A 27,799-nucleotide genomic window follows, 5' to 3' on the forward strand; every position below is an offset into this window, starting at 1 on the left:
TTGCACTAGACCAGTGCAACCTGAAACGATAACCTGATACTATTGATATTTTCTTGGCTTTGTTTTTGCTTCTTTTCCACTTCTTTCTCCTTGTTTTTCACTGTATCACTGCTACGTTTCAATCACAAATCCATGAATTTTGTTGATTTTTGTCTTGGCTTCCCGCTCACATTGAACAAACATCCTAACTCGACGACTACAGCAGCAGATTTAAACCGCACACACACATTTTAATGAATATTAAATGTGGTTTATCAACTTACATTTACAATTTTTAATTGAAGTTAATATAGCATATGCTAATTATTTTAGGAATTGTGCCCCATTTGACAAGCACAGTCATTGATTAGCAAATAAAGAAACTATCAATAAATTAAATAGATAGACAGACAGACACATGCATACCAAGACAGACAGCTACACTGACAGAAAACATTCAGAGGACATCGGGAGAGAGAGGAGGGTGAGGGAGAGAGTTTCATCAGTGGTTTCAGGAGGTTAGTACAGGAGGTCCAGTCCTGGAGGAGGGATTGGCAGGGCAGTAAAGGATGCTCAACAATAAACTTTATGATCAGACATCTGTGATCAGCCAGCTGGGTCTGCTGGGCGTTTAGCAGTGCCCACTTTATGTGTGCATGTGTCTGTCTAATGGGAGACTGACACTTGGTCTTACAGTAGAAACTATATAACTTACTTATGCAAGAGAGGGTTGAAGAGCGAGTGTTGAGGCAGGTGATGTGTGTGTGTGCATGTGTGCGCTGTTGACTGACGTCAGGTGATTAAATTGGAGTGTGCATTATGAGTGCAGATTACACCTCGACGCATCAGTCAAACAGACAGGAAGAAGGAAAGAGATGAATTTTCCGCTGAGTGGCTGACGCTTGGCTTGATGACGCGGGCCATAAAATATTTTAATCCTCTGAAGGGTGTGAATGTGTGAGATAAGACAACAACTTGGTTTTGATTGTTCTATCTGGACACGTGTGTATGTGGCTGTTATTGTGTGTGTGTGTGTGTGTGTGTGTGTGTAGGTGGGTGTGTGTTATCAGTTCTGTGGAATTGGATTGACCTTGTTGGTACAAAAGGTCGTTCCTCTGTCCCTCGTTGCCTCCATATCTGTAAATTACCCACAAAGCACCTCTGGGTTGGCAGAGCAAGGGGCTATACATTTCCTTTATTGTACTGAACCCTCATATCCTGCAGGCAGCCAATCAGAACACACCCCAGGTGTGTATTTTATGTTAACAAGAAACTTTTGACTTTACTTGCAGAAATGCAGCTCACACGCTGGCATTCAAGTACTCACTTTTTCTGTTACATTTTGTTCTCTCCTGCTTTTTGTTATGCTGAAAATCCCTTTTATTAATAAAAAACATAAATTCTCATGAATCTCCCCCTCTTCATCCATTTGTACACTTCTTCTTCTTCTCCCATCCTCTGTCTCTGTCCCCACCACAGCTCATGGCAGCCATCATCTTCATCAGCATCGGAGTCATCACGTCTTTCTTCTGTGCTGTCGTGGACGGGATCATCGCTGCAGAGTTTATAGTACGTAGCACATATTTATGCATGGATTTACATGTCCTGCATGAAAGAGCAAATACAGACTAATCCAGCCTTTCTTGCAAAAATATCCAGTCGCATTACTGGGCTTCACAAATGGTTTACAGGTAAAGTACATGTTGCACATAAAGTGCCAGTGCATGCAGAACACACACTTGTGTAGCCGGGCTTTCCTAATGAAACTTTGTGAATGCACCCAGTCAGTCAGCACCGCTCCATCATGACTCGCCACTTGGCAGTCAGGCCAACTAATCTATCACAGAATCTGATCCGTTGGGTCATCTGAAAGTTTAGCTTCTCTGTTCTGGTCACAGATAAACCGTGCAATTTTCCTGCAAGAAAAACTTCTGCTGCATTTCAGCTGCAGTCTGTCTTCAACTGCACTTCATCAGCTTTTAGTTCATTTTCCAAGACAGGTTCTTTCAACAATCACAAATTAACTATTAGTTTTATATGAATCACAAAAGGTCCTATTTACTATTAAGCAGTGACTTACTATACAGTATTAACATTTCAGTGGAGAATGATTTCCATGATGACATCATTTAGAGGAAATATTTAAAACTACCATCCCCAAACCAAACTCATTTATGCAACACAGCTTCAGATTATATCTCAGATTAGCAAATCATCTTTGCCTTTTGTGAAATGTTCTGTACCATCAATATACAATCTGGTTGTTTTACATGGGGAGGTTTGATCATGCTTGTGGACAGTTTGGATGTCCAGGGTATTTTGGGACATGTGCCTGCATATCAGTGCACCTCCCTTTGTCACCCAAGCTTGCTGACTTTTGTGTGAACCTGGTGTGTGCTCACCATCGACTGCCTGGCCAACAGATCTCTGGAATTCTATGGCTGTACCTAAATAAATTACAGAGACATTACGCAATCTGTAACTATATGTAATTGCAACAAGTCTGACGGCTCCCTGCCACAGCTTATAGCCACACTGACACAATGGAGATGATTAAGCTTGCTAATGAGAGCAGAGATCCAACGGTTTGTTCCAAAACAGCAGAGCGAGATTTGAAAGCCAGACATTTCAGCTTCCGACAAAGTAATCACTGAGTCACCGGTGTTTATCAACAAGCCTATCAAACCCCCACAGATATATTATGGTCATCCTCCACTACAGGATATTAAAAATCATATTTATTGCACCTTTTAGCTTTTGACTATGACGAATGAAATCAATTAGTCCCGTGTTAAACAAAGTCATATGTAGTTTAGATTTATTGTAGGATGTGTATTACAGTGCACCGGACCATTTCAGTAGACCGACACTGTAAACCTAAACACACTGTACACACAGAGACAGGAGAACCACAGAATAACCCGAGCCGGGAGTCAAATACATGGTTGATCGGACACAGTGCGCTACATCATCAAGACCATTTCAGGCTGTTTTTGCATATAGATCTTTTTAAACGAACCAAACTCGGTCCTTTCACAGTGAACCAAAAGGTGAACAAGCTGCAAATGAACTCCGTCCCCTGTGGGCTTACATTTACATGAATAAAATATTCTGTTTTTCCCTTTATTCTGAGAAAGACAATATTCCTACTAAGCTGCTCACATGGCTAATGAAAATGGATATTCCACTAATATTTTTGTTTACATGCGACCGTGCATGCCTGGAATTGTGCAGCTGTGCAATCTCAGGTTCCTTCTTTCATTAGTTCAACAGCCTTATTGAAAAAGGTTGGTGTTACAAGATTACATTTCTATAAACCTGTTGATATCCCGGTCTTTCCTAATGTTTAAAAGTAGGTGTGCTTCTCCTTCTGACCATAAATGTGGCCTTTTCTTTTGTGAATGCATCTCTACCCCAGCCTGGCAAACTGATGACTAATTGGTTTGTTTACAACGCACAGAGCTGACTGTAAACAGACAAGAGGCCATGTGTCGCAATCTGCAGTTTAAAACAAACAAACAAACAAACAAACAAAAACACAATTGAGGGTCATATTCAGAATGCACCATATGTATGTTCTATGAATGCACCTAAAACCCAAATAATATCGGCATATCCCACATCTTAATCTGAAACTGCTACGTCCAGAATAAGGCCAAATGCTAAAAGACTAAAAAACTAATTCAACAAATCAGAGCCTCATCCTCAAGATGGCCACTGAAAATGTTTGGATCATTTTGTTGTATTACATTTTTAAGAAGCTTATGAGAAAAACAACATTTCACTGAATTACTGGAAGTGTGTGAAAGAACTGTATGCAACAGTTTTCTGGACACGGTGTGTTCATACTACACGAACTGAGGAAACCACAAATCATGCTTAAACTTAGACTGTTTGAGGTTGTGGGGTCTGAGTTTGTTTGACGTATTCATGGGTGCACATGAGGAGCTAAACCAAGCCTGAGATACTCCGGAAAAGACAGAAAAGCTTAAGACAAACTTTCTCCTGCCACTCCAGTGTGTATACATAAGAATCCCTCTTCTGCCTGAGCAGCAGTTCAGCCAGATGAGCAGATGACCCTGTACATCACCGGTCATAATCTGATATTGGTTCATTTGTCTTGTGCCCTATAATTCTGCCTAATGCCTCACCAGAGTTAACAGACCTCAGCTCTTTCTCTCTCTGCTCACGTCCACGCAAATGCACTCACAAAACTATTTCATAGCACATTAGCTGATGCGGTTATAGTGTCTTTGCATGTTTTATTAGCTTGTATGTCGTCTAAATGTACTCCATCACGCAGCACGGCGCGTCTGCTTTGCTTCCTCTCTCATCTGTCTGTGATGCACACACAGGATCGAAGACCCCTGCTAGAAGGCAGCTGTGAGTTTTACGTCAGCGGATCTGGTTACGCCTATGACAACTACTATACTGAGGTAATTCTCAGCCCACATACATTCAGTCACTCATACAAACTCACACACACACACACACACAGATCTGCCACTGCTGATCGTGCACACACATCTGTGGGAATTTCCAAATGATCACTTTTATGGAAAACAAAAAAGAAGTGAAATATCAATCTGGAAACACATCAGGCATGAGTGTTTGAAGATTTCACCATGAAATATATTGTGCATGAAATCACTTAATCAGCCTGTGGTTGATTAACTTCTGTAAAGTTTATGAGCTATATCTTCTTTTCCCTACACACTGCTTTATTTTTTTCTTTATGACTTTTCATTAGGGCTCAGGTTTAGGTTCTGTATTGTTATCAGTAATGGATTTTGGATAAAATGCATTCTTTCAATCTTTTAAACCTGAACAGACCTGGTATTTCCACTGGGTGATTAGTGCCATCTAGTGGTCACAGCTTGTCACTGCAGAGGTTTACTGGCACAGTGACAGCACGGGACTGTAGAGGGCCTTGAGCAACAAAATACAGTCTGGATACTCTCCAGTCGACTCTTCATCATACCAAACTAAATTAACAGTCATAAAGAAGAATGCACTGTGGATAATATGATGACATCCAGATTATGCCATATCTCAGGTCGTTCATTTATTTGTCCAAACTGTAGCCAATTAGTGATTGTATGGCTGATGGATTAGTTTTCACAAGGCCGAGGAAGCTTTTATGAATGATTAATGTTCACAGCATTTCTTAAAGTCATTACACCTCTGCTGTAAAACCGCAGGCGACGTGCCGTTCGTCCAACAGTGCATGCAAGCTGCGAGTGAGGAGCAACACGTGCTACTGTTGTTACCTGTACAACTGTGAGAGGTAAGACCACGCACGTTACAGCTGACCTGAGCAAACTTAAGCCGACTCTCTCCCCTTCATTGTCTCAGACTTGTCTCTGTGCTCTCTTGTGCAGCCCAGACTACCATGCACAGTACTATGAGTTCACCGGGGTCAGCAGCTGCTGGGACGTGATCCACCTGCACCGTCTGCTCTGGGCCTCTGTGGTGCTCAACCTGTTAGGCTTGTTCCTGGGCATCATCACTGCCGCCATCCTCGGGGCGTACAAGGACATGGTGAGCAGAAAGCTGTTCTCTGGGTTGTAAAATGACCTGACTTTATACATGCAGCTGCAGATGCAGAAAAAAACACTGTAGTTTCTCAGCAGTTTTGGATAGAGCTGAAAATGGTTGTGAAGCAGGTAAATTATTTATACACTGATCCTAACCTTAACCTGACCAACCCACCCATAAACCTAACCATCTCCAAAGGCACTGGCCTAAAACTGTGGACATGGCAGTCTCCGTGACTGAAGCTTGATGATACTGGACTTTTTCATGTCTTTAATAAATGCAGCAATGTTGTTGTTGTTTTTTTTCCTTGACTAATTTTTTTTTTTTTTTTTACTTCAGATTCAAATGTCTTACTGATTTCTCTTGTTTTATTCTGTGGGGGAAGTGAACATAACATGAACACAAAATAAGTAATAATAATTGGAAAATAAAACTACATTTGGTTATCAGTTAGTTATTGAGGCTCAGAAAAGTTTCATTATGTTCCATGACTTAGCAGACAGACATGACAGAATCTATGGCTTTCCAGACAGTCATGTGCAACTTACCATGAGCCACATCTAAACTTGATCCAACCCCTTCATCAGTTTCAGTATTACTTCTATGAGTGGGCACTTAAACTACAATGCATCAGTATGTATTGTATTGTAATGTATTATTGGAATAACAAACTTATCTGTCACTGGAGCTCATTATAAAGCTGGACAAATGGACAGAGTGTGTACTAGAAATCTGGGAAGTGAGCTGTCCCTTCTCTGTGCCTGGTCTGTCACTTGTACTCAGTGTTGATCCTGGGCCACAGGAAATATAATATAACCACAGTGCTTCAGTGAATTTTGGGCTCCAAATGTTGAAAGGATAATATCACCTATTCATAGGAACTGTCAAAAAATATGTGGCACTCAACTAATTGTTCTCCTCACCCTTAGTCAAGGTATTTTGAAGATCCTATAACTGATTCAATGTCAGTCTAACATTTACTGTCTACACAACAGTATTTGAACAAGTTCCCTAAAAACTTGAAAGTGCTATTCAGTAATGGGAAAGTGATACATAGAGTTACAGCGTGCATGCAGCGTGAACTGTAGTGTATGTAATGTAGTATGTCTAATCCTCTTTTCTCCTCCAGAACCCCACTCCCCAGATTTCCCCCAGCCCGGCACCGCCGCCCCACATCCTGTACAACCCCACCCAGCACATGCTCACCTATGCTGGCTTCTGTCCTTCAGGACAGACCCTGCCTGCCTACCCCAACTATCCACTGCCTTTGCAGGTAGGTTAGCTCAGGTCTCAGTGTCAAGGCATATTGTGAATTTTCTTTGACAGCTATAGATGTACAAGTTCAGCAACCATGGTAGCAGAATTGCATCATATATTTTTGCAGTGACCAGCACAAGTGTTTCATTCCGACATCAAAGCTTTTGACTAGAAGGCAAAAAGCAAATGATAGGGTGCAGAGTTTTTTCATGTCTGCAAAACCTGATGAAAATCTTTATCCTCAGCATCACCATTACATCTGAACCAATCTGTGCCGTGCAGGCTAAAGGATATCTCTGGTTGTTTTTGTGTGATATTGTAAAGAAGTCTAAGGCCAGTCTCCTTTAAACAACTGCATTGTTTTATATGAATGATGGCTTTGCCTGAAACTTAAAATATATTTTGGTTGACTATAACTCACACGTTTAGCTCCCTTTTGCTCTATCTTCCAGCTACTAGCTACTTAACACACCTAGTTCCCTCTTCTCCCACAGCCAAATGGCAACTATCAGGCACCTACTACACCCCAGCCAGTCCCCGAGGGAGGTCCCACCTCCACCTCCTGCCCCTCCGAGGAGAGCCAGAGCCAGCCCCCTTCTCAGGCTCCCACCCAGCCACCATCTCAAGGCGGGTCCCAGGAACAAGGGGGCTACATGCTCACACCCAATGCCCCTGTCCTCTATGGATCCTCCTACGGCCCCTTTGAAAAACCCCCACCTTATGCCTGCTAAGCCTGCAGCCAAAACCATGAGGCATCCTGGTGAAGGTCTGGAGATTTCTTTACCCGGCCAGTGAATGTAGCACAGGACACGTCATAGGCAAGCCTGTAGACTAGCCAGCACTCAGTGAGCTTCAAGACTATAATGTACTGAGTTTATGCTTAATACGTCTGAATGACTGCACTGTAATGAAAAACACAAACTTAGCTATTTAGTGTGTTTTTTTATATCTCTTATTATGTAACTTCTGTGTACTTATCTGTAAATCACAAGCTGGTTTTCAGACTCTTGCTTATACCATATAATTGAGTGTATAGCAGAGCACTGGACAGTGATCTGAGTTGTTTCTGTAACCAGTGTTGGATTACAAGGTCTCCTATGTATGGTTTCACTATAGTAACTACTGTCCAGGCAATTAAAAGGGCTGCACTGAAATTTGAATTGTAAAGTAAATGAGAATGATGCTATATTACTTTTACATTTATCTTTGTGAAGTTCTCATTAAGTGATTCACACAATCAATATACTAAATATATTATTGATGATGTGTATGAACTGATGTTAAGACCACTGGCTTCACTTATCCTTATTAAGAAACACATTTGGAATATGTGAAATAAATTTAGATGTTTAAATGTTACTACTACTATTACCAACATTTGGAGTATATTTCCCATAGCAGGATTAGCAAGTAAGCCTGCCATTTGTTAGTAAGCCAGATAATGTAACATGTTATGTAGATTCCTCTAAGATATTTATTACTAAGATTACCAGCATACATGACAGATTAATATTTTAGTCTTTTTTCCCCCAGATACCTGGCTAATTTTGTAATCCTGCATTGTGAAATTCCCCCAGGTGTTGAACAGTATCATAAAATTAAACATGTTCTTGTTGTTTGCCTGATAGTGTTGTCATTAGCAATATACCATGCATTTTGCAGTATGGAAAAAAACTAAATTTGAGGAATAGCACTGACAATCACACAGCACATAAAAACAACCACAAAACAAGATGGTTTTTTTTTTTTAAAATACAATTTTACTCTACATTATCTCCATACAACTGCGTTTTTTTGTTTTTAAATAGGAATTTCACTGTTGAGGGAAGTTAAAACTCAACAGACCTCTCTCAGCATTGTACACATACTGGCAGTTAAAGTGAAAAATAAAAAATAAAGAGGAGTTCAATATACAACACATATGATTAAAAAACAAAACAATAACATGTCAAGCTCTATATCTGTCATTCATTCATCAGAACACTAGAAAATGATACATAACAGTGGGAAGAAAAATAATACTGGAGCCCTTTTGGCATTATGCTCCTCTGACATTCTTGGATTTTTTCCTTTTTCATTTGCTGAGCACCTAGAAAATCTAATTCAAAACTCTCAAAATAATTACTTTGATTCCTGGATAGCTCTAACACAGTCCCCCAAAACCCTTTTCAAGAGAAGAGTCATAGATTTGCCCCTTGGACTTGAAGCTTAAGTGTTTTAGGAGGCAGGGGAACTCTCCATTATCCTGGATCTATATTGTTGTCTGTGTTTGGGTGTTTGGGAAACCGAGACCTTGGATCAACTGAAACGGTGTGGGTAACCTCAATGACTATAAAGGTAGTGTTTTGTTTTCTGTCCTCTAAAAAGCATTGTACAGTCACATTATTTACATATTCAGTATATTACAGCGCACTCTTTTTACTCTCAGTAGCTTGTATGGTGCGATTGATGCAGTGCTCTCTCTCTCTCCATGGCTGGAGAGGGCCCCATCCTATCTCCCTGTGCTTCTGTGACTAATGTATCTACATTTGATTGGTAAACGGCAGGTATCATCCAGGTATTGAACTGTGAGTTAGTGATTCAGAGGGAAAGGATAGGCCTTGGTGCTGAGTGTCAGTGAGTTAAGATTATTTCATTTGCTCAAAGGGGATAGGGGGTGTGATCGAGTCAGTAACTGCAATGCTGTTCAAAAAGATGCAACACTTCAAAATGCTCAGATGGAAATGCATAGTATCGAACTGCAATGAGCACAATGTATCGTAAAGAGTAGAACTGGTTCTACTTCTGTGTTACAATACCACCTGCAGCATTGTAAAATGTTTCACCTCAATGAGCACAATGTGGGTGAAGGGAAGCTGTAGAGAAGGTTTGGTTGGTTGTTCTTGGTAGGCACATGGTTGATTTTTAAGGCTGCAGGTAGACGCGGAGTGCATTGGTACAGAAGAAAAACAAGGAAATGGCTTTACATCACAGTCCGTTTCTACCTGCAACAATGTGCAAGGTTTCCTACAGAACACAGCTTTGTGCCTAATACTGAATGCTGCCTTCGTTACTACATCTCCCTGCTTTGGTAAAGGGGGAATTCAGCTTATTGGGGGGAAGGTAAGTCTGGTTTAGTCCCCAACCAACCCCTAAGTCATAATGCAGCTAACATGAAAACCTGGGCACTTGTTCTCACATTCTTTGAGTAAGGGAGCTGATCTAGGACTACAGATCTTGTCCCCTTTCTTTCCTGTCTTATTAAATGAGAACAAAAACTAAGTCTAGATTAACACTTCTATTTGACGCTTTGGGAATGTGGGCCATAGGTAAACTGGATGTAAGCAATATGACCACAGTACTATCTACCAAGATGTTGCAGCGGGTGTCACACTGCCTACAGGTCCAGTCAGATCTGCACTTGTACACAGGATGCCAGGCTTAGTCAGCTGATCCAAGACCAATTTGAAGTTGATCTGGATAAGGCCCTGTGTGTTCTTGTGGGCTCAGAAGGCTATGATACATGGGCAGTTATTGAAGCAATGCTGTGCAGCATTTATTCCCATACCTTCTTACTGGACCTTTGGGGATCCGGTCCAATACAGGGGATGTTGTTCACTGGCTAGCTAACTAACAAACTAACAAACAAACTGTCAAGAGTTACAATACAGAAATTACCCTGCAAACGCGTCTAAGCGGCAGCAACATCGTGTTAAAAGGACAAGGTGACCCTGGGCCAAGGGTCTAGGTGAGCCAGGAATCCTAGTCTTGCCTTTTTTCCCAGTCAAATTCATTACAATTCCCCATTTGTCAAGACTTACTATATGCAACATTTCCAAAGTCATCTCCATTGCCTCAATGAACTGCTTATGCATCCTTTTGACTGGCAATGGTCACTGGTTAGAGTCCAGTAGGGGGCAGGAGTGTGAGCGGATGTCGTTGTGCTTGTGGATGGCCTGGTCCAAGTCCAGTGACAGTCCGTTAACACTGACCTCCATGCAGCCACTGTAGGGTGCCGACACTAGGGTGGACACCAGTGGGACATCTGAGGGAAGAAGTGACAAGTGATCCAGCAGAGAACGTGACAGGCAAACTCGATTGAGTGCTCTGCTATAAAATCCAAATGTCTTCACAATGAGTGTGCATGTACAAATGTATCAATATCAGCATTTACCCAAAATATTTACAGAGCTATGCAGCTGAATTTTCAAGCACCACTACTAACATCAGAAAATGTTTTACTTTTTCCCAATGAAACTTCAGACTGAAGTGACCGCTACCTCAAAAGGGTGAAATGCAGTGTATCAAGTTTGTCACACTCAGCTAAGGAAATATGTGAACAATGACAGACAATTGTATGGTCACTGCAATTTTCATCAAGGCACCAACTAAAATTCTTTTGGGAAAAGCAAATGCTTTTCCCCAGCCTGGAAATGTTAAAGGTGTCTGTGGTTAGAATTCAGAATGAATCACTCAGCCACTGGTCACTGAGGCAGTGATCACTATAGTAACTGATTGTATAGAATGGTGCACAGTAAGTTCAATACTAATGTTAGCAATTTTGTATGAATCATGTTACCCCACAATTTTGCTTAATAAGATAATTTATTGTTCACAGGGATGTTTATTAACTGTGCAGGACACACAGACAGAACAAAAAGTGAAATGTGGCTGAGAAAGTTTTTGCAGAGGCGCCTTGCAATAATTATAGGTTGGATAACCTCAATCACCACAGACATCAAGCACCACGAGGCTTGTGTTGGCTTGGTAATTTTAAAATCTAAGTATGTACAAATATGAAAAGCAGAACAAGCAGCAACACGTAAGTGTGTATTTTGTTTAAGCATTTCTGTATACTTCCTGGATCGACTAAGATAGTTGTCTTAGTTGAGGTAAAATGTGCAAATGTGCAGCAACAATTTGTGTGTCAGTTAAATGATTACACATCTGATTCATTATATAGGGATTTCTTCCTGATTTCATACTTTAAGATGTGCTAATACTCTATGCATTTTATTCGTGCCTTGTTGAGATGCTCCCACTGGCTAATCAAATATGAAGTTACAAAGCTCCTGTTCACCTTTTCCCATCAAAGAGGTAAACAGCACCCTCTAGTGCCCACTAACAGCTTTCCTGGGGTGAACACTATATATTATATATACTTACCAGGGAGGCCTCCTATGAAGGTGCTGGATTGAGACTGGAGGTCAACAGGATCTTGGATGTCCTCACTACGTCCAGATTGGCCATCTACCAGCAAGAGTGTCTGGTTGCCCGCAATGACCACTTGGATCACATGACTCTCCCCATCACACAGGGGAGCAGGAGAGCTGGCAATGACGACATCACCCGCCAAAACCAGAACAAACTGAAACACACAGAAGTTCAGTTCAGACAAACACACTAGGAAGCTGCATGGACCCTTTTTCCAACTGCCATATTGGCAGTATCATACTAGCCTCACCTGTCTAACAAATTTAAACCACATTTACAAACACAGGTGGATTGTGTTATTGTAGTATACACAGAACAGGGCTTCGGCATTTATTTGCAGATCAAATTCCAAAACTTTTCCATTATTTTTCATAGCTACATACCAAACTTCCATGACTGTATTTCTTTAGTGTAATGAATAAAGCAACACTTACAACTACAGTGATATTGTAAACTTGTTGTGCAAGCTTAAGTGTGGACTGCAACTTGAAGAATGACAAACTTGTAAGATCAACTTTTCTATTACATAACATTCATTTGATTATATAATTTAAGTTATATAACTTTTATATTTATTTCATACCCTTTAAGTTCAAAAACTGTGGAAAAAAACTGTAACACGTTAAAGCGCTTGTCAAAAAGTATAACAAATCCAGCTTGCCTCGACACTTCCCTCAGTTGGAACAATTTGAAATAAGATGAAATCCCATAAGTACTATGAGTACAGTTTTGCTTTGCCACGGAAGATTTTTTTTTTGCAATTCCACTGCCAGGGAAAACAGCTATGAACAGCTATCCCACGTTACTGCACAACTCAAAAGAATAATTTAAATCCATAACTTTAAGTGGCTGCATAAATTCTGCAGCTAGTTCCTCATTTTTGAATATGGATATTGCTGTTTGCTTGGCAGTCTGAATGCTTGAAGTAACCTTGGTGGTAATGTTAGCTGTACCTGAACTGAAGAACATGCCAACTGTGGCTGTTACTCTGGTGAGCTTTTTGTTGTCCATGTGCTTTATGCCCTTTGCATGACTAGCCAGGACTTACTAATGACAAAATTCTTGACGCATAGCTTATATTGGTCACATCCTGTATTCAGCTTTTTTGAGCCATGATTTTGTCTGTATTTTTCAATTTGCCTGGCATTCTGATGACATCTCAAGGCACTGCCAGCTACCTAGCTAGTCTAACAAAAGTTACAAGATAAGTAATTGAGTCTCATACAACTGCCATGACTCAACAGTGACTAGTTGGTTTCCTAGAATTATACAAGGGCTGAAATAAAATATCTTAATTGACCTCCCCTCTCAGGTTCAAGCCTGACTTGTCAAGAATAAAATCACTATCAAAATTTTCTATGACTTCAGGAAAATTTAGGGATATTTCCACAACATTTCCAGGCTTGGAAAATACATTTTAAAATTCCATTACATTTCCAGGATTTTCATGATCTTAGAAATCCTGACAGAAACACACATACAATGTACTCACATCTCGCCACTCATCAGTACCAGGATGATAGTCAGCCAAAGCAATGGAGAGGGGAACGCTGTCCTGGTAAACAAGAGCAAACAGTACTCCGATAGCAGAGGTTGGGCGCAAGGTCAACTGAACACTCAGGTTCTGGGAATCTGTGATGTGAGAAGGAGAGGAGAAAAGAGGAGGTCATCCACTTCATGGCCAAACATAGATGAGTCCAACTGTTGACAGAAGTGAAGGAGATGACAAGGCAACTCACACTCAACCCACATTCATCCAAATAAATAAAGCACTGACCTATTATTCCTCCAAACAGCAATTAGTATCGCAGTTGTGCAATCCGGAAATACCATCCATAACTCACACACACACACACATACACACACACACACACGCACACGCACACACACTCAGTGTAGTTGCTCACCATAGCTGATATTGAAGAGAGCAAAGCCCATGCCAGGGTAGTACGCTCCAGGGTCCTCAACACTGAAACACTGCATGTTGTCATTGGAACGGATGGTTTCCTGTATGGAGGTATCTTCACCTGTCAACCAGCGCCACTCCTTCATACAGCCATCCAGACGGGGGTTCACCTACACAACACAACAACCACAACACTGGAGAAATAACATACAGAATATATTCTTTTCACACATCAAGGTTCATATACTTTTTACCAATGGATTCCAATGACGTTTCTATCCCTTATCCATAAACTTTAGCTTAATTTCCATGTCTAAAACGGACCACTGGAAAAAGTGTTTTAACACTATATGTTGTGAAAGCTGATCTGTATTAAAATACTGTATACATACAGAGATCAAATAAGTAACAGATTTTTATATAAGCTTTGTCACACTTTAATTCCAGTCTAAGCTGAAACAACACATTTTACAATTTGTTTGACCAAAATATGGATAGTATTTACTGGTTACCTTCAACTTTCTTAATCACAAAGAGACAAGATTCAAACTGGTCAGTATAAACTGGTCAATTAATCTTTAACAGAGTGGATATTACTTAGATTAAACTTAGCTTTCCATGGCCTTTCTAAAACCTTTTTCAAACATTATCTTCATTAACTTTTCCTGGACCTGAAAATTTTATTGTATTGTTTTTTTGACCATATGAACCCTGATGTATATTCAAGAAAACAAGCACACACACACGCGCACACACACACACAGACGCGCGCGCCCACGCACGCCCACGCACACACACACACACACACACACACACACACACACACACACACACACACACACACACACACACACACACACACACACACACACACCTGATTGACAAGGCCATCCTCTTTGAAAGGAACTCCTCCCACCGTTAGGTTGAGTTCATGCATGCCCTTCTTTAGTGTGAACAGATCTCCATTGACTGCAATTTTCATTACTGCCTCCCTGTCAATCTTAATCACTAGACTCCGCCCCTGCTCCTCCACCGAGATCTGAGAAGAAAACAAGACATTGTACTTATCTGAGACAATGTTTTAAATCAAGATGACTGTGCTTTACTTATTTTACTGCATGAAAATTAACAATCCAGATGTGAAAGGCTGACTATTTGGCTCATGCTGTAGGTTTTACTGTTGGTATCACCTGACGTACAGAACATAGTTACATAATTGTGTACCAAAACATATCTAGCGTCCTTAAACAGAGTTCCACAAAATAAAGTATTAACTGTTTTTTGATTTGTGGTCTGTGTGGCCCTTGATGACAAAAAGTTTGGGAATCCCTGTAAAAGTACACTGACCTCTAACAGAAACTACCAACCTTTCTCCACTGGCCGTCATTGACAATGGGCCCACTGCTGGTGACCCTGCTGACTGTGCCGTACTTCAACTGCAGCTCCAGCTTCCCATGATGCATTGCCAGCACAATCCATGAGCTGTTTAGGTGACCTCCAGCAAAGAAGATGACTCCCTCAGGGTCATAGGTGCGGAAATCAAACTCTGCTGAAAACCTACAGTAGGAAGAAGTGGAAAGTGTTGGTGGTGATTTGGGTTTGTGTGTGTGTATTTGAGTAAGTCCATAAGTGAGGGAAGAGAAAATGTGAATATAAATGAGAGAAAGAAACAGGCAGAGAAAAGAGAAGGGAGCAGAAGAAAAACAGGAAATTCTTTTAAGTGACCAAAGGAATTTTATCCGATATGAACTTGGTACTAAAACCAACTAGGTCATATTTTGAAAATCTGGTGAAAAAAAGCTTACTTACTGCATCCCCACAGTCAATATGAATTATTTTTAGAATTCTCTTTGTGAGAGCAACTTTACTTCAATGACCATGTATGGTAGCAAATGATTTTCTCTAAAAAACATCTAACCAGATCATTCTCAGGGTTTTTATACACACGTTCAAGGACTGCTCAATCAAGGTTAAGTTGAAACTTTATCAAATCCCAGAATGCAAGTGATTCACAGTCCAAGGTCAACAATACAAAGACCACACAAGGTCAAAAACAGATATAAACATACACATATCACCATAACCTAGTAAGAAAGTCTACAGTGAATTGCACATGCCTCTCTATTTAACAAGTTAATAGCTGTTAGAACAAATGTGTGGCTTTTTCTGTTTGTTTTCATCCTCGGTACCCTGAAATGGTTACTCAAGAAAACAGAGGGGAACTCTGAGTGTAGAGATGGTCACAGGCCAGAAGGATGTCCTGAACTTCCCACAGGGCAGACCTGCCAGTCTCTCAGCTATTTTGCCCCGACATTGGCCAACAGCATTTGCACAGTTCTATCATTGTACCCCATTAAACACAGAAATAAAGCAAGGACTTCAAACACAGGGTGTCTACAGGTGTCAGAGAAGACTTTTTTTTAGACAAACCCTCTTTTTTCATATCCAGTTAAGTATAGCAGGTAAAGATCAAGGTAAGAACTAAATAATTGGTCTAGTTCAGAAGTCAGTTTCAGGTAGAACAGTTTCCTTTAGGTTAGATAGCCAGGTGCTGCTGTAATTAATCTTTTTTTAATCTTTTTTCCACATAGCAATTGGGACAGGTAAACACCAAGATTGTCTTGGATTTCTCTCTACAGGTAAATAAGTATAAAGTGAGCAGGGTTAATGTAGAATAGGCATTTTCCCAGCAGATAAGTGTAGCCAGTGTGAAGTATTCAGTCTAGTGGTAAATAAGTGTGTGCTACATCAATAATAACCTCAATATTTCAAATTTAGGTGTTATATTTATAAAATGGAATTTAAGACATTTTTAAGGACCTGTAGACACCCTGCAAACAGGATTTGATTGAAGGCAAGTTCCCTTACCCAGTTTGAATCCTCCTGCGGAAACGCAGCCTCACCACTGGTACACCACTGAACATACGGCCCAAGTAAAGTGAACGTGAGTTTCTCTTCAGGGACAGCGACATACAGGGAGTGATAGGCTACAGGAAATAAAGAGAAAACAACCTAAAAATAATGCAGACTGCAAATTCATAATAACCACACAGGACTTCAAGTAAGAAAAAATTCTCAGCCTGAAAAGTTGTCCGGGAGGAAAATTCATAAATCATATTCAATTAAGCATTTTATTAATCTAAAACAGCTCCGTGCTGTTCAAATAAGGCATGGTGCCTGAGAAAATCAAATCCTGACCATATTAGCATACAATCTGAATGATTCAAAATAATTTTATAGCAAAAACAGACAAACAAAAAGAGGTTGGTTAGTATTTGCAACAATTAATATATTTCACCTTACAGCTCCTGTGGTCTTGGCCAAGCTTCATGCCCTGACGACCATCACAGAAGCAACGAAAACTCCCTGGTGTGTTCATACACTCCTCTGCACATACACCCTCCTCACACTCATCCACATCTGATAATTGACAGTGTAACAACAAGAGGAAATTAATAGACAAGAAGTAATCAGGTGAAAATAGGGGAAAAAGGTTACAGAAAAACAAGAGAACTCATTAAATGACCGTTCCCGTCTGTGTGGGAATTTGTCAAAACATGAACTCTCAAAGGTCTCAAAATATCTGCACCAGAGGAACACATGAAGACCAAAAAAAAAAAAAATCTGATGTGATTCCTATCAGCAGATCATGGAATGCAAACACCACTTGAGATAAGTAGCCTTTGACGTTAGCTGGGTGGTATCTCCCCTCTCTATATAGCCTTAAAAGGCTATAACTTGGTTGGCTACAATAAATGTTCATTCTTGGAAGACAGTGAAGATATGAATAGCCTGGTTTCCAAAGAGCTGAACAGGGCACACCAATAATTATCACTCAGGTCTGTGATTCTTTTCCCATCTTGTTGCCAACAGATACAATTTGTGGCTCTTTTATCTTATCTTATCAAATACCAAGTCAGTGCTTTCAATCCAGTGTTATAAATAAATTCAGTTGGCTTTATCGCTGGCAAGCCTTTCTTATCTGCTATATAAAAGTGTCTGTTGAGCACTTGGTTCATACTTGCCCTCACCTACTCCATCTTTTAAACATATGTGCGCAAGCTTGTTGGTGCTTGGGTTTACATCTTCACTACCTGAGTATATTTTGTTTTTAAATCAGACAACATGTTTAACAAGTGAATGAAGGCATGCTTTGCTGTGCTTACACCTGACTCTGGCAAGCAATATACACTGCTCAGCCTACAATCCTGTGAAATCTCTCTTGTATTTTTAATACTGACTATATCTGAACTGAATACAATCTCTGAACCCTACAATTTTATTGTTATAATCAGATTTCTGTTGTGACTGAAAAAGTACTTTTCAAAGATCTCACTGACAATACCATTATGTACCAAGCAGGAGTGAAGCACAGTGTTAGTTAAAGTATATTACTTGTGAAGGTACTTATTTATGTGCATCAAGATGGTGCTGGATACATGTGTAACTTGACCTGTTACCTACTTCCAGAGAATTTCTCCAAATATCTCTAGCATTCCTTTCTTGACTCCACAACACAGCTGCATCAAGTCCTGCTGAGGAAAAAGCTGCTCCCTCACATCTTATGAAATTGTGTGTGTGTATGAGAGAGAGAGAAAGAGAGAGAGAGAGAGCGAGAGCGAGAGAAAGAGAGAGAGAGACTTACCTATGCAGCTTTTGGTTTCATTGTCGTACATATAGCCCGTCTCACACAGACAATCATAGCTGCCCTGGTTGTTCACACACCGTGCAGTTCCACACACACCTGGATCCTTACACTCATCCACATCTAAAACACACAAAACATGGCCAAGTGGACAGATCAGATTGGTAGGCATTCAGCAGTGCTAGCCTTTGAATGTATATGGGTTAAAAACATTTTGCATTTTTCCACAGTTTACATGTCACTCAGTCATTGGCCTTCTGGGAGGCGATTCTGCTCCTGTTACAGAGTGGGAAATAAACACAGTCACCAGTCAGATTGATGATGATAAGTTTTGGCCATGGCTAGAATGTTTGCCTACTCCACCAGAATATTTTGAAATTCTGGGTGTCTGATAATAAAGGGAACATGGCATAGAAGTGGGGCTAACAAGCCATTTTTGTTTTGCCTATTTTCATCTAAACTGTATGCTCTTTCTGGGCTTAATGATGACTGCAAATCCTTTAGGGCATCAATATTTCCCATGCAATAAAGGAAGAACACATTCTATGTTAACAAAGAGTTTTGGGGCCATTTGGGCAGCTTATAATTAAAATTTCACACAATTTCATTTGAAAAAAAAAATGCCTCAATGAATTGACTAAGGTCTGTTAAAATATGAATAGGAAATAGTAAAATCAACATTTTACTGTGTATTTTGATGATAAAAAACATTAGCTCTCCAAAGAAAACTATTTTAATGCATAATGTGCCACATTACATTCATGTTACAAGATATTGGTTAGAATTAGTGTTATCAAGGTAAACAGGTCACAATTCCCTCTCTAATATCTATTTTACATTACTGTGAAAACAAGAAATTTCTCCTTCAAAAGAACAGTATTTATTCAAGTTTACATTCGCTCAATACTCATCTTTATTGCACCATTATGTAACTCAATGTAGCCTCTCAATTAAGTGGAGCTGGCAGCAGTGTGGACAAAGGTCCCCTGTAGGTTTCCCTACATGAAGTTCTATACTGTGAACCTGTAATCTTCCATCTCAGGGACCACAAGATGGAAAAAAGAACAGTCACGCGACCATGGACATTTGTTTTGCGGTTTCAATCTTGGTTTTAGAACTGTTTCACCAGTCCACAGTGCATGCATTTGGCTTGTTGCTTACCCTCACATATGTGGCGCGCTACCAATGTATAGCCTTGGTGACATGAACAGCGGTAACTGCCCATAGTGTTGTTGCACTCATGGTCACACCCTCCATTTCTCTTGCTACACTCGTTGACATCTGAAAATCAAAGGGTGGTACAGTGAACATGAATGTAGTAAGAAATATCAACATGGTCTGTGAAGTATGAAGTAGTTGCTGGATTAACTTCTGTACAAAATGTACCAACGGAAAATACCAGTTTGAAAAGCTCACTACCATGCCCCCTGAATATGTATTTCCTTGAAAGCCCCTGTATGAACTGTATGTTGGTGTGCCTGAGTGTTGCAGCTACGTGTTTAGGAGGAGTGTGGTTGTCAAGTGGAAAAGGCTCAGACCCAGTCAGACTGACTCTGTTTTGATTTCCTCTCACAGTAAGGTGGCAGGATGAGTCACAGTGGAAATGTGTGGAACGGTGGCTGTGGCACATGGCAGAGAGGCATGTTTCTCTCTCACACACAATTTGTGCGCGCGTGTGTGTGTGTGTGTATATATATATATATATATATATATATATATATATAATGTGTGTTTGTGTTTTTCAATTCTAGTTTATAAACTGGATGGTTTCATCTTAGAGTGGAAATCCTTGCTGCATCCATTTCAACATTCACCTTTTCCAGAAAAGTAGTGCACCCCTCCCCCATTATCTATACAAAGCAACTCGTTGTGACCTCTAAAGAGACATGTGACTTCCTGCTTTGGACTCAGCGACCACAGATACTGTACATCTAATCCATATTGACCCAGTACAACACTCCATCATCAGCAACAAAATCAGCAGCAGCAATGTCTGCTTATTAAATGGGCATGTCAACAACCAGTGTTGCAACTGGAAGATGAAAAATTGGGTTTGGAGTTTTGTAAGGTGCAATTCAATTCAGTGTCATTAACATATCATAAATTGATCAATGAAAATACATGACAAACAGAATGATGAGTAATGACAGTGGTCATTCTATCAGTGGGAGGAGACAGGAGATGGCTGGCAGGGCCAAGGTCACATTGTGGAGGAAAACACCTATCCAGATAATGTGCTGACTAGAGAAATGCTGGATATGCTATGACAGGCATGACACTGCAAAAATTCAACCTCTATTGACATCTCATACACAGTGTCCGGCGGGGTATCTTTTCTCACTCTCCCACAATGAGATAATGTTACCATGGTGATGACGGTACCTTTCTCACACCTGGCTCCTGTCCATCCTGTGAAACAGTGACAGAGGAAGTCGCCCTTTTTGTCTTCACAGCGCACCATGCCTCTGGGATTGCAAGGAGAAGGAGAGCACTGGTCTGGAATATCTTAAAGAAGACAGAGATACAGAGAGCAAGATGGAGGATGCATAATTGTTTTAAAAGCATGTATAGGCATACTGAATGCATACCATGAGTGTAACTCTATAATGATACAAGACAGGAAGGGCATTTCTTGAGTTCTGCATATCAGGAGTTCAATATAAATAGCCTAATGCTGGCTAAGCTCCCTGGCCAGAGATGCCCTAATTCAGCCCTTCACTGCGTACCTGTCCTCTAGTTCACAAGAAACAGGATCAAATGAATACTGAAATGTCTGCTCATTTTCTGGTTTTCCCTCTTTTGTCCATTAGTTTCACATTCTTTTTACTAAGCATACATGTGATTCTTTCCTCTCCCCTTACTCCTTTGCCCGTGAGAGAGTACCCCTACTGAGCTCAAGATATTTTCACCACCAGACAAGTCTGGACATGTCAGCTGGGGTTTACAGAAAGAGAAGCAGAGAAGGATAGTGCCTGGAAGAGGAGGGGAACAACGGCAAGATAAGCATGCAAAGGAGTAGATAGTCAAGGTAAAATCAGTGAGGAGGATAGATAGTGTGGGTAATATGGCATAAATTTAATATTAAACTATTTTTCATTATTCTGGATGATAATGATCACTATGTATGAAACATGCCAAATGTCAAATGTGAAACCCATCCAAAGTTTAAATTACAACTAGTTGCACACAAATTAATCTTTCATGGTTTGGACATTTGTATACTGATAGTGGGATCACTATGGCAAAAGATAAAAACTACACATATAGAAACAAGACGCAGTGGAAATGTCAAATTTGTATGAACTTTTAATATTGGTATGATTTTTTTTTTTTTTAAGTTAAGCTCCAGTTGTTATCGACATCAAAATTTCAATTTGACATACTGATACAGACTTTGAGAAGACATACTACATGTAGACCTTCAATCATAAAATTAAGTATATTAAGGGCTCTAATAGGTTAGTAACAGGAGAGTCAAAATATGGACTTGTAGTGTTACTACAACTGACAATAAAATGACCATGTTTCAAAAATAGTTTTACGGTTTGTTGTGTAAACCACAGATTATAGATCACCAAAAAAAGCATTTACACAAGTTTCCCCAAAGCCACTGTTTTGTTGATGTTTGTGCAACAGCAACATTAAAGAAGTCCAGATCTGGAATGAGTCTAAGGTTGGAATGATTGGTTTTTAATAATTTACAAAGAACTCATTCCCACAGACTAAATTTCAGAGCATGCAGTTCTCTTGACTGCAGACTTGGTACCAGAAGAAGGCAGAGTGGGCGAGTGAGTGCTGTGGAGTGTGCCAGCAGCTGCAAATCCAGCACATTCAGAGAACATGTGTATTTGTGGGAAAGTGCCAGCAAACAAGCCTCAACAATGAGAGAGAGCAAACAAATGAATTTTTTTAATTGACATGTAAGTCACTTGAGGCGCTTGACATATTATGGGTCATTTTGATATGTGGAAATGTAGCAGACAGTAAATCATGCCCCTGTTGAGGGCACGTTATCATCTGCTTTGATACTGTTTGCACTGAGATGGAAGAAGGGTGAGGAAAGATTTGGAGAGCGAGAGGAGGAAGGAAGGGGGTGTGTGGGGGATACGAATGAAAGAATGGAGAGAAGATATATGGATAAAGACAGAGAGTAACCGGGTCTTTAAGAGCTACAGTGCTGCAGCTGAGTCACCGTAACCCCCTGAGTTCCACAGCCAATCAGAGTAAAGCCGGGTTGGGCCAGGTCTCTTGTATCCTGATGCAGCAGAAATCTTGTGCTCCACTCACATCAGACTGCTTTTTCACGTCACTCCAGCACTTAACTGCCTCACAGAAATGCTGGTGCAGTCATCTAGTGCGTGTGTATGTGACGATGAAAAGGGGTGTGTCACTCACCAGCGTATCGCATCACTGTAGCAAAGTGCTGCAACGTTACTCATATACCTGGGTGCTCACGTACATTAAGCACACCCACTCACACACTGCTTCAAAGTCATGAAACCAATAAGCTATGTCACACTGCAAAATCTCAGAGACTCCTACTCTTTTTAAAATATTTTTCACCATCTTTTCCTTTCCTCTCTTCTCACAGAGAGCACAACAGTGTGAGTGTGATGCAGAGCAGATACTGCAGTGCAGCCCTGCCCAATGCTACAACTGGGTGTCCCCATCAGCAACCATCCATACACTACAGAATGAGTGAGAAGAAAGAAAGGAAATAAGGAGGGCTGACAAACAGTTTGTGAGAAAGGAAGGCCCAAAGAATACTTGGATCTGACAGTAGCACTACTGTCAAGTCCAGAGTCACAATGGATGCTGAAACATTGATGTAGCACATCAAGGTCATAGCAAGTAGTGAGCAGTGTGTGGTTTATAGCCCACTGCTATTAGTTTATTTAGTCTGATAGTTTAGTTCCCAAAAGCCATATATGTCCAGATATGTCCAATACTGTGTCAGCAGGCAACTGTGTCATGTCATACTTACTGTGGACACATGTGACCAGATCCTGCCTCTTCTTCTCAGAATCTCCAAACTTCTCCACACAGGCTGGACAGGAATGAGATCAGAGAAGCACAACTTATAATCATCAACTCCCTCTTTTATACTGATGTGTTATGGTTTGAGATTTTGTGTTTCAGTATGAATGTAAACTTACCTAAATACTTGGGATAGAAGTAGTCCTAAATTGGGGAGAGGAGATGGAAAGAGAGAGGGATAAAGTTACATAAAGAGATAAAGAATGGACTATCTCATTAACAGATCAACATAATCTGAATAATAAACCTCAATCAGTAGGGTGGCTTCCATTAATACATGACATAATCCAGGATTGGGCGTGTTTTATTCCTGTACTGCATGCCCATAGTCTTGGGAGAGTAAATTACAGAACAGGAAGCCAGCCAAAAACTACCACTAATTTCAATTAATGGCATTAGTTAAAACACTGAGTAAGCAAAATTACACTGCATTTTCAGCAAGAGTTTGTAAGGGGAATACAGTTCAGCTTCTGAAATTTATTGTGAATTGGCTCTAAGTTTCCATGCCTGTGTGTGTGTGTGTGTGTGTGTGTGTGTGTGTGTGTGTGAGTGTGTGTGAGTGTTAAGGACCCAGATGGAGATCACTAATGCTACTATTTCTGTGTGCTGTCTCTAGTGGGTGTGGCCCAGTAGCCAGGGGCTTCCTGAGAATTCTCTGCATTCCTGGTACTCTGTAGCATCCCTCCTGCCTCCCAGCTGCAGTGCTCCACATGTAGGTCAGAACCTGGGAGATCTACAAACGGACAGTGACTGTGGAATGAGAGACACCCCAGAGAGCCTCTGCTGCAGTTGGAGCCAGATACAGCAGACTGAGGGGTGAATGAAGTCTCTTGCCCTGGCCAGAAACACTCAAGCAGAATTAGTTCATTTCACCTATCAAAGTGAAGCTAAAGGAGGTTTGGGCTACTTCTGAACTTGACTATGCTAAGTTGTGACACCATTTAATGAGCGATCTGATGTATCCCTCATGTGGGACCAGAAACTTAATCGGTACAATCATGTATGTTGCCAGTGGCAACCATGGTTAAACAGGAACACCCCACACCCTCTCTCTCTCTCTCTGTCTCTCTGCAGAGCCAAGAAGCTGCAGCAGAGGAAAATGCGGAGTCAGAGATGGGCACGTTCAGAATGAATAATGCATCTATGAATGAGACAGCAGTTCTGTGTCACAAAACTTTAGAGACTACAGGCACGCAAATCCATTTCTGCTGTAGCGCACACGCAAACTCTTTGAACCAGAGGGACCTCAACCTCACTGTCTTATCCTTTGAACACCCTCCCCTCCCGTTCAATCCTCTTCCAATCTCAGTGTCTCTCTGATGGGCTAATCTTGTGAGTAATATCTGATTCTCCTCCAATCACTCCCTCTCAGCCATAAATCACAAGACCCAAACGGAAGGAATTGCATTAATGGCCAAGGACCTCAGTATAATCAATGCACAACTAGCAATCCACCCCTTCAAATGCAGCAAAGAACTTTAAATGAATCTTAGACTTCCGCATCAGTCATGAAAATAAGCAACATACCAATACTGTATTTATGCAAAGTTATTTGCCATTACCTGTCCACAAGCAATGTTACTACAAATTACACAGCATAGAAAATGGATTTTATATGTGAGTGTGGTGTGTGTGTGTGTGTGTGTGTGTGTGTGTATGCATGTATGTATGTAAATGTATGTGTGTGTATAGATGGATATGTAGATAGATTCAATAAATAATTCTGTATTACAGTCTACTTGTTTGCTCCAGGAATTTTGTTTTCCTGACCTCCATTTTCGAGGGGCTTGGAATGGGGGGGGTCTGCCGTAACTGGGACAGAATATCGCCTAGCACACAGATGTTTCTTCAAGGGCTTGGAAGTTCTAGAGCCAATGCTTCACATAATAATTATCACATTTTTGTACACATTAGGTTATTTATAGCCCTAGAACTCTGGTGCTGGTTTGCATATTCAGCAGATGCAATACATATTCAATAGGCTTATGTATTCACATGGGTCGAAAGGCTGATCTAAGCATTCATGACGGGCACAACTGAAACTAATCTAGATATCCCCACAGGGATTCAGAACACAGCGTGACAGTTTTTTGTTTGTTTGTTTGTTTGTGTACGTCAGAGACACAGACAGAGAGAGGGAGAGAGAGAAAGAGAGCAAGAGTATATACATCCGTACAAGATTGTGTGTTTGTGTTGCATGTTTATATGGAACAACAACATACTCTCAGCCTGTGCTCACTCTCTAACAGGAATCAGCCATGCTCCCAAAGAGACCAATCAGAATCAAGGGAAGTTTTTTCATTTTAGTGATTCACGTAAATTTGTATGTATATTGGAAATATTTACATAACATGGGCATGGGAAATCCATGCTTATGTAAAACAGTAGGGCATTGTGCAAAGCTAAATGGCAGACCAGGCTTAAACAGAAAAACATACAGGGACCAGGGACACAGACTGTTTCTCTGTACAGATGAATCAGAGAGCAACAGAGAGCGATAGAGAGAAAGAGAGAGAGACTGGAAGAGAAGGAGACAGACATCCAGATCCAGGTGTTTCCCACATTAAAAGCAGCCAATCTGGCCTCCTGTGAATAAGGCTACATTTTATCAAGCAGAAAACAAAATTTATATTGGATGGAAGGAAAGACAAAGTGAATGTGAGTCTGTGTGTGTGGTGGAGGGGGGTGAAGATGGGTGCGTCTTTGACTTTATTTCATAAACTAAGGCTTAGTCATACTGACTCAAGGTCTGTCTCGGAGAGAAACAAAAAACATACTAAGTCCCTGACATGGTAATTTTACACGTTTTGACAGCTATCACCACTCTGAACTTATTGGAGCATGGACACCAGCCCAGACACTGAATCATTAGTCTGGTAGTTCACTGGAGTCATCAATTTACAGTCAATATGAACATTACGCAAGTAAACAAGTGGCTATGCAACCTGACATTACCTCTAACTGTGGTTTTGAGGTCAATAAAACAATAAAACTCTCACCTGCTGTTTGTGGTTGCATTTGTTAAAAAAAAACAAAAAAAAAACGCTCTAGCTGTAGCATGGTGATCCCCTCATGGGGTCTGGTGAAATTAGATGGTGTGGTTAGTGTTTGGTTGGGATGAAAGCCTGCATACGCCTTGTGTTGCAATGGCACATGACTGTCAACCACAACTCTGGTGGGATCCCAGGGCTGCTCACCGTTTCCGGGTCGTTTTCAAAGACTTCTCTCGCCTCCTCTTTGGTGCACCTTTCCTCCACACATTCCCTCTCCAAGTGCCCTTGCTTCGTCTCCTCGAAAACTTGATTCGCTCTCCTGCGTCTGCTCAGAAACTGGTTTGCCTCTTCCGGAGACAATGAAACTGGGAGAAAAAAGGGACCAATACAATCTTAGTCATTCACCTACAAGAACAAGAGAAGGTCAATCCCTGGGCAATAGACATCTTTATGTATAATATTAGCGCTGGAGTTGGGGTAGTGTTCGCTGTGTGCCTGGGGGAGACACATTCACCAGCAGCAGAGCTTGCGAAACATGACGTTAATAACACTGGCATGTATATCATCACCCACAAATGTCAAAAGGGACTTAGCGAGCTAACACAGCTAGCCGCGTAAGTTAGCATGTAACTGTTTACTTACTGCTGTCGGACCAGCAGACAAATAGCAGGATTAGCAAGGCTCCCGATAAAATGGACTTTGTCGGGGTCAGCCGCATTGTTTGCCGCTGTGTCTGCGCCAGGCGTAAGAAACTTTCTCCCGTCCCGTCTTGCAGTCCCTCTCTCTGTCCCTTCAGTGTTGTTGCACCAAGACCGAGCCGAAGCTAGTGCGAAACACTGCAGGCATTTACCTTTAACGTTACCGGAGGGGGAAACGCGACCGTTGGCTTTTGATTTAAAAAAGCTACAAATGTCGCGAGCGAGTTAGGCAAGTGTGTTGTGTCCACGACCGTCCCCTTTCCGCGCGGCTCAGCTCGCCCCCATCCCGTATTTATTTTGGACCCTCTTCTTTCTCTCGCCTCTCCTGCGCTTCTAGTCAGACCGACTCCAGACTACGGAGAACACTACACACGTTTCTGCTGTCTTAGGAGGGGGGAGTTGCTGAGAAAAGTGCAGGCAAGGAGTTTGCAACGATGCAGCTTTTGCCTCTCTCTCTCTCTCTCTCTCTCTCTCTCTCTCTCTCTCTCTCTCTCTCTCTCTCTCTCTCTCTCTCTCTCACTCTCTTTCTCTCCCTCTCTCAACTGGCTTTACA

At 41.0% G+C, this 27,799-nt stretch overlaps 2 protein-coding genes across 4 annotated transcripts in view; one reads left to right on the top strand and one right to left on the bottom strand.

Moving 5' to 3' along the window:
• The window catches only part of tmem255b (transmembrane protein 255B), a 19,556-nt gene extending 10,858 nt beyond the window's left edge, over positions 1–8,698 (top strand). The window contains exons 4-9 of one of the 2 annotated variants that reach the window (XM_030081095.1): positions 1,459–1,548; positions 4,335–4,415; positions 5,181–5,266; positions 5,361–5,520; positions 6,647–6,790; positions 7,269–8,698. In XM_030081095.1, the coding sequence (XP_029936955.1) occupies positions 1,459–1,548; positions 4,335–4,415; positions 5,181–5,266; positions 5,361–5,520; positions 6,647–6,790; positions 7,269–7,505 (798 nt within the window). In that variant the 3' untranslated portion in view covers positions 7,506–8,698. The remainder of the gene's footprint in view (positions 1–1,458; positions 1,549–4,334; positions 4,416–5,180; positions 5,267–5,360; positions 5,521–6,646; positions 6,791–7,268) is intronic. The other variant, XM_030081103.1, reaches the window with a different exon arrangement.
• Positions 8,699–8,894: 196 nt separating this feature from the next.
• gas6 (growth arrest-specific 6) lies at positions 8,895–27,708 on the bottom strand. 2 transcript variants are annotated; one of them, XM_030081060.1, is made up of 15 exons: positions 27,191–27,707; positions 26,753–26,913; positions 23,675–23,699; positions 23,503–23,565; positions 20,901–21,023; positions 19,680–19,799; positions 18,519–18,641; positions 17,172–17,293; positions 16,742–16,860; positions 15,241–15,430; positions 14,748–14,912; positions 13,875–14,043; positions 13,460–13,599; positions 11,920–12,121; positions 8,895–10,798 (listed from the first exon to the last, which is right to left on the bottom strand). In XM_030081060.1, the coding sequence occupies exons 1-15, from the start codon at positions 27,264–27,266 to the stop codon at positions 10,647–10,649; spliced, it is 1,950 nt and encodes a 649-aa protein (XP_029936920.1). In that variant the 5' UTR covers positions 27,267–27,707; the 3' UTR covers positions 8,895–10,646. The 2 variants fall into 2 exon arrangements, with proteins under 2 accessions (XP_029936920.1, XP_029936929.1); XM_030081069.1 differs by lacking the exon at positions 18,519–18,641 and having other exon boundaries at positions 27,191–27,708.
• Positions 27,709–27,799: the final 91 nt, after the last annotated feature.

This window comes from Myripristis murdjan, chromosome 3 (genome assembly GCF_902150065.1).
Source record: "Myripristis murdjan chromosome 3, fMyrMur1.1, whole genome shotgun sequence".
NCBI lineage: Eukaryota > Metazoa > Chordata > Actinopteri > Holocentriformes > Holocentridae > Myripristis > Myripristis murdjan.

Excerpts from the sequence above, each read along its gene's own strand:
- gas6 (XM_030081060.1), bottom strand. The coding sequence starts at position 27,266 with ATGCGGCTGACCCCGACAAAGTCCATTTTATCGGGAGCCTTGCTAATC. Across the intron at positions 16,861-17,171 it reads AAGACCACAGGAGCTGTAAG|CCTATCACTCCCTGTATGTC; the intron begins GTGAAATATATT and ends TATTTCCTGTAG. Across the intron at positions 13,600-13,874 it reads TCTCTTCAATATCAGCTATG|ATTCCCAGAACCTGAGTGTT; the intron begins GTGAGCAACTAC and ends CTCACATCACAG.